Raw genomic sequence first — 14,447 nt, 5'->3', positions numbered from 1 at the left:
TTATTTTAATTTATTAATCAATTTAAAGCATATCACACAATGGGAGGAGGAGGGGAACGGCCGACTAATTGGGAAACAGCACCTTTTAAAGAGATAGCCACTATATGAGGACATTATGTTAACTAACAAACAATCATGAAATACCCCATGCACTTGGTAAATACTAGGGGTGCGCTGATAGATTGACATAGGCTGACATCAGTGAAAAAGCGCAGTATCGATATCGGCCCATACTCTGCCGACCAGCTCCGCCCCATCTGCAGCATTCAGAATAAGCAAGTCTGCCGTGTGTGGGACTTCCTGTCTTTGTGAGAGTGATATACGTTTTGCACCTGCAAAACGTGCCTCTAAAAATATCTCACCGGGGCGGCGCTTTGAAATGGTGCTGCATTTGGGCACACTGAGTTTGAGGCTCCCTGGTCCCAAACTGCTGTACTTGCAAGTATGGGCATATTTTGTCTCCTCTCTGGGATGCCGAGGGCAAGAAGAGGGAGTCGGCTGCATCTGCGGTTCAGAAGGCAGCGGATTAGGCTGGAGGGGCCCAGCAGAGGCGGGCAAACTTGCTTTTCATTCAGGTTTTCAGTAAATAATGTGTGGAAACTAGAAAGAAATGCATTGTGAAATACAAAAGGTGAGTTGTGGATACCAGGATTTTGTTAATGTTCCGATAAAACACGCATATTGGCTTTGTTTGGCCTGAAATAAGCTATGAAAATAAAAATGAGTAGCTCTTGGCTATTTTCATGTTGTGAAAGTAGCTCTCACAAGAAAAAACCTTGCTTACCCCTAATATAGCAAGTAGTACATTTAAACATTTACACTGCATGTATGTGATCAGTATTGGTATTTGGAATTTCAATTATTTTGCTCATGGATTATCGGGATTCCTATCGGCAACATAAAGCCCCAGTTGAAAAATCCCAAGTAAATAGACAACTTTAGATATTAAAAATGCTGGTATATAACTCCAGATTTGTTTCCATCGTGTGTTCTCTTTTTGTTCGTTTGTTTTTGACAGATTCCAAGCTGAACGGTGAGGCTGCCAACGCCGCCCTAGCCAATGAAGACTGCCCTCACATAGACCAGGCCATATCTCCAGAGGAAATCTTCAGCCCCAGCGAAAGAGAGCGGCCTTGCTTCCTGGTCACCACGGCCGAGCGGCCCAACCACACAGGGGGCAGAGTGAGGAGGGGTATGTACAGTAACAGCCAATCACAGGCCCCCGTAAGATACTGACATGCTATAGACAGGGACACGCTCCATTTTTCTCCTCCATATTTTTCCCCATGAGTGTTACACCTCAGAGGAACACACTCAGAAAAAACACACAACTGCAAACCTCATAATGCCACACATCTTCACAGCAGCTGCTTCTCTTCAATCATTCTCTCGGGAATTGTACATATTCCAAGTTAAGGCCAAGCACAATCACCACAAATGTCACATCATAATATATTTTTTGATACCATGCATAATGTAATACCCCTATTTATTTACCAGTAAGAAAAAAAACTATTTTGAAGATTTATATATGTTGTCTTACATGCTTAAGTATATATTGATGTGCTAAGTGTGTACTATGTATGTATATGTGCTTTAATGATAATTATTACATGGGATCCTGACTTTGATTACATTGCTCTTGGCCATAATGGTGCATGAAGTGTCTTGCTGATGGGTGCTATCAGTATGGTGAAGGAGTATAACACAATTTGGATTTTTAAGCCGGCCCAAGCCCGACTACTATTATTATTATTATATTGTTTACACAATACATTCCGAAGAATGCTACATGATTTTGTAGCAGTGAATTTTCCAGCAGTAGCTACATGACGACATTCCCTACCTTCGGTGCCTAGTGTTCTACTCCAAACCATTCCAGTACCACCCGGTGCATGCTCTTGTACTCCGGATGCACTCAATGCATGGAGAAAATCTGACATGTCTGAAGTCTGTGTTGACCTGTTTCTTTGGAGACAAAAACAAGAAAGCAACAGGTGTAGTATTACCGACGAGGAGCACAAAAAAAAAAACAAAAAAAAAAACAAACAGTCATGTCATGGATCCAGTGCTGCAGTGTACTCAGAACGTTCTCTGTTTTTCAACTGAAGGTTATGAAAAGCCTTGGAGCCTTAACAGCATGTCTGGCATGAGCGGGGATGCCTCTGGAGTGTCCTCAGTGTCCGCCCTGCCCTGCAGCCCACCCTGTCTAATGCAGCACTCACATTCTCCCATCCCATCCATTATGTAGCATGGTTGAGTAGCAGATACAATGCCATTGGAAGGCCGGTCCACTTCCTCGTATATTTCCTGTTTTGGTTTTGCCTTCGCTTTCTGCTTTCTCATTTTTATTTTCCTTTTCCTGGAAAATTGTATCTCAACTGTTTCTAACGCTTCCCAAGTGTTCTCCTTGGGGGTGTCATCATATCCTTATAGACTAGAAGTCACATCGGTGAGATGCCACTCGTGCATGGGTCTCCTCACTTTCAGACAAAGCACTGTTCTACTTCAGGCTAACCCGCACCTCTTTTTCCCTATGTTGACGTCATTGCCTGTTGCTCTGTTGCTTTTGATCTCATAATTTTCTAATCTCATTTTGCTTTTGACAATTCTGTGAAAGAAGAAACTTTCATAAGTTGTAATAATATGCTGGACATTTAAAACACATATCCAACATGTACCATTGCCAGCTGTTAAGGGAACTCCTCTTAAGTGCTATGTATGTTGCAAAGTACAGACGTTCGAATTCTGAAAGAGCAAACCTGCCAATGTTATCAGAGTGGCCACATAAAAACGGGACATGGGTTTAGGGGGGGGTTGCAGCAAGATGATGCATTGAAATACACTATGGAGATGATGACAATTCCTATGATGCTAGTGATGAATATAACTAATGTCAACAGAACTAAACTTGTTTGTTCCTTTGCATGAAGTGCATGAGAAATTATGTTCGACAAGAAGCTAACTGTATTGCAGTACATGTAAAAACGTTTTCTTCTCAAAAGCATCTACGCTTTGCCATTTTTATGCATATTTGAGACAGCTTTATAAGAGACTCAGTCACAGCAGAGATTTTTATGTAGCTGCCATTCTTTGCCTTTCCCCAAATTCATATATTTATTCATACTTTCATGTATTCATTTGACTGGGGCCAATTTAAAAAAAAAAACATTTAACTTGAACTAGTTGGCACAAAGCCAACTTATGCTGGTAAAGACATATATTTTTATTTTTTAACAACTATAATCCACTGGTAGTTAGAATTTTTTTAACAGTAGTCAGCTGCAACTGCTATTATGGCTAAGATGCAGACGTTTAGACAAGAATTACAAACAATTGTGCCTTCAAATCAGGGGAGGTCATGTTAAAGAAAAAGATTTTGACACAATACAACACTGTTGTAGCATCAGTGCATTTAAAAGCTGCTCATGACTTCTTTTTATAAAAGGTCATCGCACCTTTTGGTTGTTACAGACTAAGATTAATCGAAAACATTTTTGTATTACGAAGCACAAAATATAAACCAAGGGCCAATCTAAGAAATATATAATATATATCAAGTTTCAGTCTGTTTTCATGATTCATAAATATCAATACTGCTACAGTTATACATGTATTGATACTGTCCCGATAATTATGCACAATTTTGTTCAAGGCACTTTAACAGATTTTATGTTGACTAATCAGAAATGTCACAAATTTCTATAAGATTTAAGTACATGAGTATATTCATTCTGAATAGTTTTACATTTCAAGTCATGTCTCTTGTGGTGATTAATGGACGTTATATATATATATATTCAGAAAAAAAATTGTGAAGATTTGATGTGAAGAAATGCAGGTGAAAAAAAAAACATACAAAACAAGATGAGATGTGGGTCTTCTTGGGGAAAGGTAAATGCATGTATTTTACATTTATGCAACAGAAAAGTATTCAAATCAAATATGTAAATATAAGTCCTTGCATGAAATAAATTTTATACTCAATGAGTGTTTAGACTCCATTTTTATTCAACAGCACATGCATACAACATCTTTCCTTTGTGTTGATACTTGTGTATTGGGTATTCAAGAATAACGGTGACGGTGAGAGCATGACATAAAACATCCGCATGACGATGACTGAAATGTGGATCTCAACCCCTGAAAGGCCGCATGACCGGGCATGTTTATTAACAGACTCCGAGTCCAACCAGACAATCGTGTTTGTCTGACGCCTTGGCCATACGCATGGGAAAACACATGGTAAACCTGCCTTTACCATGAGAGACTAACGGAGCACATTTTATTTAACCCTTCAAGTCTCATTCCACCTCCCTGCGCTGCAGAGGTATCAGCCATTACCATCAATTCCTACATAAAACATACTTGGTGTAATAATTTATTTTTGTTATTGTTTTTTTTTTATATGTTTATAGAGACCCAGCGACAGCACCGGAGCAGAGAACCAACTGAGTCAGTTTGTGTTATGAACCATGGTGTACCAACCACTATGTGTATGACCCATAATGGCCCGTCACCTACCTGATAGTGCTGTAGCATTGTTGTGTGTATTATTAAGTACTTTTAAATGGGTGTGACAGTGGCAACCTGTACATCACTACACTAGCTCAGCATAGATGTAGCACTGAGGACGTTTTGTTGTCAAAGCCTTATGTAGCTCAGTATCTGTGACTGGTTACTGTGATGTAATTTGTGTGCCTATATTTTTGGTGTTGTAAATATGCTTTTTTTGTGTGTGCTGAAGTTGTGTGTACCAATGTTTTTGAGTGATCATCAAATATTTGTGTGTTGTGTCATAAGAAAAAAAAAAAACAAGGTTGCTTCGATTTTAAGTCACGTCAAACAGCTGGAAACACTTTTTGCACTCTCATGCTCACCTCTTTGGAGACTTTTGCACTTTTTTGCACCACTGAACTTTTAACATTCCTTTGATGTTTTGAGCATCCACAAAAAAATACTTGAACACCAGTATTACTTTGTGTCAATGAGGTATTCAGTGGTCAAACGTGCTGTTATGAACTCATACACTAAGTAGTAATGCAGTAGGCTTAACACATTTTAACTAGGTGAAGTTTTTTTTAATTGCCCCCATAGTTAAGAAGTATCGCTTAGCAGTGCTTTTTTCAGTTGACAATCAAGTAGAACTTGCAATATTATTATCTCCTTAAGCGCAAAATGACTGATGCCAAAACACAGTACACACAATACTGGACAAGTGCCTCTCTTATGCAGATTTCTAAAACCAGTAGTCTAGGACAATGAAATAAATACAGCAGAGCCTCGCTTTTCGTCATTGATCGGTTTGCAGAAGGCCACACGGAAACCAAATCTAGTTTTCCCATAAGAAACAATGTCACTCCAAGGAGTCCACCATTTCAGACATAAAAAGTCTACACCCAAAAACTGCGATAAAACATTTATACAAATTATATAACAACCTAGTTTTTCGGCGCACAGTTTGAGAGTGCACCAAAACAGAAATATTCATGGCAATAATTTTCAGTGAAAACCTGCAAATCATACAAAAAACAGGGCGTACGAAAACCGAGGTTCCACTGTAGAAATTCCGAAACTCTAAATCAGTCAGTCACCAACAGACTTTCAATAGACAACCAGCAACACAGTGTACAAAAGGCACACAGATATAGTGGATATAAGTTGACAAAGTAAAATGCCAGGTTTCTATGTTAAAAAATACACAACAAATCTCCCAACCAGATGCAGTTAATGATAAAAGCTTTAAAATGTGGCAGAACTGGTGGGTTCCTGTGGGGGGTGCTACGAGCGTACAGGATCGTTGGTGCGCTACAACGTGCCATTCGGTCCTTGTATGACCAGAACAGGAGTTTGGTTTGCATTGCCAGCAGTAAGTCGAGCCTGTTTCTAGTAAACGTTGGTCACCATTTGGTGACTCCAAATTGTCCATAGGTATGTGAGTGTGAATGGTTGTTTGTCTATATGTGCCCTGTGATTGGCTGGCGACCAGTCCAGGGTGTACCCCGCCTCTCGCCCAAAGACAGCTGGGATAGGCTCCAGCACCCCCGCGACCCTGGTGAGGATAAGTGGTAGAAAATGAATGATTTGGATGAATAACCCCAAAATTATACTGCCATCAAATGGAGTGGAGAGAGATATTTGTTTCATAATTACACATAGTTTTTCAATTCAATTCAGTAAGTAATTAAGTTGTAGCAGTAATTAAAAGTAAAAATTGCAATGCTGGTTTATTTTTTGTCACCCAAAAATCTGGCATTTTACAGGATGTCAATTTTACATCTATTGTTAAAGAACCCCAGTGTGGTTCCAAAAGAAAAGGCAGTCACTGAGCATTATGAGTAGAAAACAACCATGATAGCCATGTTGCTGCCAAGTGCAGCTTTGACTGTTTGTGTGGAAAAGTTAGTGTGAAAGGGACCAACTTTTTTTAACAAACAACTGCAAACACACTGCCAACGAACCACTGGGAACTGTGTGCTAGTCACTGACACAATATCAAATACTATAAAAAAAAAAGCCATTAAAACAGGTACAACATATGAGAGGCAACTAAATGTGTGACTTTTAGTGACATTTAAGAGTGAGTGCGTGTGTTTTGAACACTGTCCATTTTGTGGCTAGTTCTCTTAGTAGGGTGTTCGGTGGTAGTTTTGACTGGTTTGTTGGTTAGGGATTTTTGGTGTCTTTTCTGAACAATACAGTTCAGACCTGTACATTAAATAGTGTTAAATAAAATTTAACAAACACAGAGATGAACATTTTCAAGAGGTTGTTTATTTTTCTTGGTAAAAAACCTTTAATTTAACATCATTATCATTAGTGCCGATGTTATGAAAAGTATGTTATAATTGCCTTAGTGAGTTTTAAATAAAAGAAGAATAAATACCGTACATATATTTCAAGCATTAAGCATGCGCAATGCTAATCCCACCCACTGTCCTTGACCTGCACATGTGGCCCAGGTACTGCACTGCAGATGCCTACACAGCTCATAAATATGCAAGATGGGCCAGGAATTAATTGACTGAATCAAAAGGAGGTGCCAATATGACATTCTTTAGGTACATGTGACAAGTTATGGTAAAGAAATATTTATGTGTAATCCGTAAATCACACTGTGACACACATAGCTGCTATGAAGTATGGGCATCAGTGCCTCCCAACGTTCAAGATCACGGTAATAAAAGCTCTGACATGGGAAGACGGAGTTGCGGCAGCAGCCTTAACGTCTTCCGTCATTCAGGCGGGCCAACATGGCGGGAGGTGTAGGGATGACCATGTCCTGTAAAACTATCGCCCACCGTTATGGCAATCAAAGTGATGGACAGGCCACAGAAATGATGGCCTCCGTCCACACCAGACATAAGTCACATCCACACATATCTAGGTATTTATGACATACACAGGCTTTCGCCACTTAACTACCAAAAGATACCGTGGCCCATTGGATGGTGAAAGTTGTTGCATAATATTCCTCAACAGGTGCTAAGCAGAAAGGTAAATCAGTCAAATGTGTGTTCATTCATAATATAATTCCATTTTAGGAATTCTGCTCTAGACTTAGTTGCATGCTGTGTCCAATGTCAGTGGAATGTGTGCAGAGTCGTCTTTAGACGTCTTTCCCGCGCACACTGCCATAGAATGTCCTGCCCCGCAGCCAATGAGAAAAGGTGTGAGACCGGGAAGGAGCTGCGGCTCCAAGACGTCAGCCAGTGAACCATCTCCACTCATTCCGTGTTCGTTCCAGCCCCAGGAAAGCAAATGCCCCCCTGAGGAGGAGAGGGGTCATGGGTCAGTGGAGCCGAGAGAACACAGCACTGCGAAGCCCTCTCCTAAACGTGTGAGCTAATAATAGCAGTCTGGGGTGGTGGGTGTGTTGCAAAGAAAAGAAAGGACATCGGAAAATACACACAGTGACTTTGACAATCGGACAGCAATAAAGCTTCCTTGCTCTTCACAGCTGGAGAGCTTGTTAGTGGGTGTGGTCAGGGCTGCATCACCGAGGAGACACGTGCCATGGCAACACAGTTACCTAACAGGCTCCATCGCCATGGCAACAGAAGCGAGCTTGCTTTCTCAAGGGTAACACATCCTCGAGCTTTCCCTATCTGGCTGTTGTGTGTGTCTTTCCTGCTTTTGTCTTTTCATCCATTTCATTTAGACTCTTCTTCTTCTGTGCTCTGGTAATTGCGAGGTGTCAAAGACTTGGACGTCGATACCGAAACATATGCTTTTGCTAGTGAGGAGACCGAGATGTCATGCCAGCAAGCTTATGTCAGTGTGACACTCTGCCAGCAATGGTGAATGCATTACAAACACGCAACAAAGCCTTCATAATGATGGACCGGATTGAGTAAGATGCCAGTGCTAATCTATAAATGAATTTCCTGTTTTGAAGCATTATGTTCACCAGGGGAGAGGGAGCCTTATTTGGCCGCTGTGCTTTATTCATGGACCCACTGACAGGAGTATACCGCACATCAGTGTTTCCATGGCAACAAAGTGCTGCACTTTCTGGACAACAAAAAAGGAATTGAAATCAAGACGCTAAAACCAAAAGCCATTTCCTTGCAAACACGTCCTGTTTTTAATGGTTTCTTAATCGATCGCTTAAAATGTCCCAAATGATTAACACTACCGCTGTTGTGACTTGTCAGACATTAGGCCTGAGAACGGGAAAACTCTTTTGTCAAGAACACAAAGTATCACATTCAGAGCAGCTCTCATCGATCTGACCCCCCCCCGACCAGAAGGGTGAGGAGCACTTCCTCAGGTGCAAATGTGCAGAGGTAGAGCAGGCAACAGATACCAGAAACAGCATGCAGTGCTCTCGGTACCATTCCGCCTGACCTACTTCGGCACCAGAAATAGCAGCACTCAGGTCTCCGTTTCCAATCCTGTTTTGCTATTTCATTGCTCCTGCCGCTGCCACTGCCGCCGTGCTAAGTGGGCACGCCAGGAGGAAAAACGAGGGAGGCACAGCAGACGGGGCTGCGAGAGGTTCACTTGCGCGCTGCCTTTACATGTTCTTACCTTCTCATCTTCAACATATTTGTAAGAAGTGACAGTTGTGACAGAGCATCCCTGTTCACTACTTCCTCATTGATGGCAGGTCCACAATTAAGTTTATAGATGTGCCTGCATCTGCTTTTGTTTCATCTTCCTCTGAAGTATTTATAATCATGCTGTTGTAAGAACTGGGCCAGTTTTCAAACTTTAATGTGAGAAAATTTTGACTTCTTTTGTTTAACCTTGCAAGTTGGCATGGAAGAAAAGTAGCTTTGTATATTTGATGAGGAAGTGCAAATGCTCAAAAAGGGTTTGTTGGTTCTCGTCCAGGAATTCGTGACAATGTCATTGGGCTTATGCGGATGAAAAGGGACATTGCTCTCAAACATTCAACTGGAAAAACACGCCAGTAAATCTGTGTGTGGTTAATTCAGCTCATTTACAGGCCTGTTAGCATAATTGCATCTGTCAGTGATCCCCCCCGCCCATCTTAGCGAGCTGTAATTACTTCCTTCTGCAAAGGCCACAGAGCAATGAGTTGACCTCAGAAATATTCTGAAGCTACCAGAAGGATAACTTTTTTCATACTTATATTTTTACTGTAATATATTGGACAATATTAGCCATCACTTCAGATCTTGAAATATATATCTTAAAGGACACTGCTTACCAACAATGGCGAGATTATGCTCAGATCCACATGCAATCTGCAGGGGGGGGGAAAAAGACAACTTTACAATTCATGCTGTTAGCCTACACTAAACATGTGTTCACCAAAAGCACAGCAAACTTATTTGTTGATGGTTTCACCTCAAAAAGATTACAAATTAGTGACAAAAATAGCAGCTTTTCAGTAATGCTGCTGGGCTGCAAGTGGAGTTCATGAGCAGGACAAGTGTAAGTGTACTAATATTTTACTTTGGAGTTTTTCCACCACTGCAGAAATTGTAAATGACACAGACCAGCAATGTATAAATCTTACGTATAGAGGTCTAAGTGCTTTGCTATAGCTTTCGGCTGAAGCAATAAAAGTATAATGTAGATACATCGTCTCTAATAGGGCTGCTTACTTTCCTTTTCAGTTTCAGCATAAAAAAGTGGCACCTGAGCCCTATGACAGGTTATTATTTGCTCCACCTGTTATGCTCATATGCGTCATAAAAAATATGACAGCTAACTAAACATTGACTCTGCGTTGTGCACGCAACACAGTCCAGGTCCTGAGAGACTACCATGGCTGAGCAGGCAAGGAGATTCATTGTCCACTCAGCAAATCCATCTTCACCTTTACCTTTTACGCACGCAAGGTGACGGCACGTTGACATATGCCACTGCTGCAGCAACAACTGCCGCATGTTGGATAAGAATGATCTGCACCTCGACCTTGGCCGTCCGTGACATCTGCTTTATTAGCAACCATCTCCTTTCATACAGCCACCATATAGACTATAGGTTAACTGCTGCAGTCCTTTGATGATTTTCCACAATGGCCCCGATGGGAGAAGAAACCTCTGAGTAGGTAAGATATTAATGGTTCTATCCCTCGTGGGTGATAATGGAAATTGTGCATGCTTTTTTATTGCACAGACGATGATGTATTTCATGAAGGGGCCTCACTCTCACTAGGTGAACTGTGGTGCTCCTCATACTAAACTACTTTCAGCTGCCTTCTTTTGCCATTTATGGGTGAGCAGCTCCTCCTGCTGGAATTACCAGGTAACACATGATTAAAACTACCTTAAGGTTGCTTACTCTAACATGTAATCCTGTCCTTATAGCTGCTACTACTATTAAATTAGTCTCACCTGTGTTGCTCCACAGAGGATTTTAACCTCTGCAGGGAGGAGAATCTGGCTTTCACCATCTGCAGACTGGTGCTCACGATTCAGAGGACTTGTCAGTGGTCGGCCCAGCTGTCCATAATCCCCTCTGCCCCACGTGAACACTCTCCCACTCACTGCAAAGATGTTATTTTGGTCATTTACGGCAGATGTGACAGGCACAGACAGGTTGGAGTGTTTTTACCCATTTGCGCAGCAAGGTGAGTCCAGCCACTCCACACATTGACTACTTTTTCTCCACCAAATGATGAGCACTTCAGCTGAGTAGGAGTGCACAAGAAAGGCTCTGTGGCAGTGATCTGGCCGTGTTTGTTACTTCCCCACAAAAATAAATCACCGTCTCCTGTATGTAACAACAGAAGGACCATTAGTCTTCATCTGGCAGAGGCAGAGCAGTAATCAGGAGCCACCGATCCACTAATTACAGGACGGAATCAAGAGATGTATGACAACGTTGCGCAAGAACAGCTCATAAGCACAAACTATAAAACCTTGTGTGAAGAAAAATATTTCAAATGTATTAGATGTTTAATGTACTTTGAAGGTCTCTATTCTATTCTTCACCCGATGCTACGAGCGATACCTGTAAGACACACACAGTGAGCTGAGCCTGCAGTGACAAAGTGTGCCATCTTCTGATCCATTCCTGCAACACAGCCAAACAATCCAATGAATCACCATCACCCATTCATACTGTATTTGTCAAAATAAAGTTGCACTAACCTGGCACCAGTAAAGGAACATTGGTGTTGAGGTGTGATGGAACAGGGTCGGGACTGAGTGCTCTTTTGGCAAGACGGTAGAGACCTGTCCCCCACTGGTAAACACATTTCGAGTCTGGAAGCAGAATGGAGGATGAGGTTGTGTAGGATTCACTGACAACTTAAAAATACGAGAAGTTATTTCCTGTACATACAGTACATACCTGTGACTGCAAGTGAGTGCCTGAGGCCTGCTGCTACACTCACCACACGCTCCTTTAGACCCTGACAACAAAAAACATCATCATACTTAAAGGTTATGACGTAATGGACACCTACACAACCAAATTAACCAAACCATGATATAACCTGCCTTTACAAGATAGAAACATTATTTGTTTGGTTTGTACTTTTCAGTGTTCTAGAACTGCATTTCATTATTCTGAGAATAAAATCAACAAAAAAATTAAAAAAAATACATAAAAATCAGCAGTTTTGTTACTTAGTACATTTATTAGGGATGGGTATAATTTACATTGCTGATTCTCGACTGGCGGGTAACGGAAATAACACGATAACTGTGAATGCACCTTGCATTGTTTTATGTGCTATTTGCTTGCTACAACACAACAAGGTGTGTGTGTGACTGGTGTTTGGGCGACTATGTCATGCTTTAGAGGGATAGCGTGAGCAGAAGAGGGACACAGGCGCTCCAAGAGCACAATAAAGAGAATTGTCTGGATGGGAGAATTCTGCCCACAATGCAGACACCGAGGTGTGACAGTAGAATGGACAGAGAGGTGATTAATGATCAATTTTAACTATTGGCCCGGGTTTGGGGATGTACAGTAGCAATGCCCCTCCTGTTATGAAATGTACCTCCCGGATAGCTGAAAAGCGGCATTAAATAGACCCTCTTGACTTTCTGATATTTAATCTCTCATCCAACTCCAAGTCAATTTGCTCTGATTAAACATGTTCAGTACATGGTACATGTAATGAAGACTTTTACTCAAATAATTTAAAGTTATCCTATTAATAAAAAATGTACAGTTCCTTCAATGTTCTTTAAATTATTTTGTGCCAGTGCACAGCACTTGTCAGTACGGTGTCATTGTTGGTCCCACAGTCAAACCAGTTCTGAACCACTACTTTACATTGCCAAATCCATTCTTCATTCATTTTGTCCAAAAACAATTCCTTTTTTAAACGTAATTTTCAACATGCAAGTTGAAGATAATAGTATGTTCATTTAAATGTTTCAGTCATATAATAAGCAGTGTCACAGATGTGTGGCGGAAGTGAGTTCCAAAGGGAGGGGCTATAAAGGGAATGTTACGCCCCCCACTGTGGGCAGATGGTTTAGAAGAGCACAGGCAAGCATGTAATAAAGATTACAAGCCACTGTTGAGCTACAGAAAAACTTTATTGCGTTGCATCCATTATGTCTCACCTGAACAAGCACCAGCTCTGCAGACTGTTTCACCGTATGACCAATACCGAGCTGTCCAAACACATTGGAGCCACAGGATAACAATTTGCCACTATCTGTGTGTAACAAGAAAAATAACAATACATTTATATACTAGGGTTGTCAAATGAATACAAATATTCAGCAAATTATTGTCAGTTTTCAAAGTAGTAGTAATAAGTTATTCTGACCTAATTTTTAGTCGAAAACGTAAAAAAATAAGTAAAAAGGAGTCCAGTGTGTCTCGAGTAAAATGGTAAATGTTAATCACCAGTGAGAAGAAGAGTAAAATCCCATCCGCAGGAAACATTTGTGACCCTCTGATTCAGGCCCGAGCAGTGCTGAAGTGTTGAGCAGTTGGTAGTGTGACCGAGTCCCAGCTGGCCTCTGTGATTTTGCCCACATGCAAACGCCTCTCCATCATCTGCACAAAATAACGTTGTAATAAAACATATCATTTATCCATCCATTCTTTTTCTACACTACTTGTCCTCATTAGAATAAGTGAGTCATGAGATTCCATTGTCACTAAGGAACAATGGCAACTGAAACGATATGGAGAGTGGCACTGGAATTGGACCTAATCGATGTGTTATAACACTTTTATTGCCATTAATGGTGGCAAAGGCTTAAGAAACATGACTAATTGTCTGGTGGAAATAAGTGGGGTTAGTCACTCTGCTAGGAAGACAGAAAATACATATGAAAATATGCTTAAGGAAACTACGTATATATGTCTTGTTACCTTCAATTTAGTGGTTCCAGGTGGACTATAATTTGGTGAAATTGTGATTCCTCAGCTAGTCAAAGTATGCAGTATTTAGTTTGGCCTGCAGGGGAAGTCCGACCATTCAAACAACGTCACATCGAGCTGAGCGTATTTATTGGCAGGGAGAAGCCTAGTTAATACATTTTAATTACATTTTTACATGTTTTTTTAAAACAACTGTGACGTACCGGTGAGAACCACGGTGTGTCCCCCGCCACCACTGACAGTCCTGACCGTCCTTCCGTGGAGAGGAGCCGTGTTCGAGAGTCGTGGGACAGCCTGGTCCTCCTCATCTCCTTGCCCATGCTGCCCGTAACTGTTAGCCCCCTGAGAAACATGTTCGTAACTTAATGTCAGGCGTGAGATTTATATATATATGCGTATACATACACATAACATGCAATTATGTTTGAATATGATGGTTGTTCTTCGCCGCGTTGGAATTGGAAGCTACAACAAGTACAGCAAGCTAACTACTTAATATTAAGTTAACACAAGATTCATTTAAGTTATCGAAAGCATGAAACCTAATAGGAAAACATAATTAACTTCAGATTAATACAATAAATGAGAGGACACGAACTTCTTACCCACGCGAGTAAACAAAACTCCAACCTCCGGTTGGTTTCCATGGGCCGTAAATGACTGCGGTCGGT

General features: G+C 41.1%; 3 protein-coding genes across 7 annotated transcripts in view; 1 reads left to right on the top strand and 2 right to left on the bottom strand.

The window, feature by feature from the left end:
* Nucleotides 1–2,679, bottom strand: part of LOC131130966 (CD81 antigen-like) — a 22,998-nt gene extending 20,319 nt beyond the window's left edge. Inside the window, exon 1 of the mRNA XM_058075180.1 lies at nucleotides 1,847–2,679. The gene's annotated coding sequence lies outside the window, so the exon portion shown is untranslated. The remainder of the gene's footprint in view (nucleotides 1–1,846) is intronic.
* Nucleotides 1–8,124, top strand: part of kcnc1b (potassium voltage-gated channel, Shaw-related subfamily, member 1b) — a 15,827-nt gene extending 7,703 nt beyond the window's left edge. The window contains exons 3-4 of one of the 3 annotated variants that reach the window (XM_058075143.1): nucleotides 1,019–1,192; nucleotides 4,419–8,124. In XM_058075143.1, coding sequence (XP_057931126.1) covers nucleotides 1,019–1,192; nucleotides 4,419–4,528 — 284 coding nt within the window. In that variant the 3' untranslated portion in view covers nucleotides 4,529–8,124. The other 2 variants (XM_058075142.1, XM_058075144.1) reach the window with 2 other exon arrangements.
* sergef (secretion regulating guanine nucleotide exchange factor) lies at nucleotides 91–14,447 on the bottom strand. 3 transcript variants are annotated; one of them, XM_058075164.1, is made up of 11 exons: nucleotides 14,382–14,447; nucleotides 13,980–14,118; nucleotides 13,294–13,446; nucleotides 13,005–13,099; nucleotides 11,776–11,836; nucleotides 11,574–11,687; nucleotides 11,434–11,496; nucleotides 11,035–11,193; nucleotides 10,815–10,966; nucleotides 9,680–9,716; nucleotides 91–1,968 (listed from the first exon to the last, which is right to left on the bottom strand). In XM_058075164.1, the coding sequence occupies exons 1-11, from the start codon at nucleotides 14,421–14,423 to the stop codon at nucleotides 1,919–1,921; spliced, it is 1,065 nt and encodes a 354-aa protein (XP_057931147.1). In that variant the 5' UTR covers nucleotides 14,424–14,447; the 3' UTR covers nucleotides 91–1,918. The 3 variants fall into 3 exon arrangements, with proteins under 3 accessions (XP_057931147.1, XP_057931146.1, XP_057931144.1); XM_058075161.1 differs by lacking the exon at nucleotides 91–1,968 and adding an exon at nucleotides 3,834–7,769; XM_058075163.1 differs by lacking the exons at nucleotides 91–1,968; nucleotides 13,294–13,446 and adding an exon at nucleotides 3,232–7,769.

Source organism: Doryrhamphus excisus, chromosome 6 (assembly GCF_030265055.1).
Source record: "Doryrhamphus excisus isolate RoL2022-K1 chromosome 6, RoL_Dexc_1.0, whole genome shotgun sequence".
In the NCBI taxonomy this organism is placed as follows: domain Eukaryota; kingdom Metazoa; phylum Chordata; class Actinopteri; order Syngnathiformes; family Syngnathidae; genus Doryrhamphus; species Doryrhamphus excisus.
This window is presented reverse-complemented; position numbering and strand designations above follow the sequence as displayed.

Excerpts from the sequence above, each read along its gene's own strand:
- sergef (XM_058075161.1), bottom strand. The coding sequence starts at position 14,423 with ATGGAAACCAACCGGAGGTTGGAGTTTTGTTTACTCGCGTGG. Across the intron at positions 11,497-11,573 it reads TGTTCCTTTACTGGTGCCAG|GAATGGATCAGAAGATGGCA; the intron begins GTTAGTGCAACT and ends GCTGTGTTGCAG. Across the intron at positions 10,967-11,034 it reads TCACCTTGCTGCGCAAATGG|TGAGTGGGAGAGTGTTCACG; the intron begins GTAAAAACACTC and ends ACATCTTTGCAG.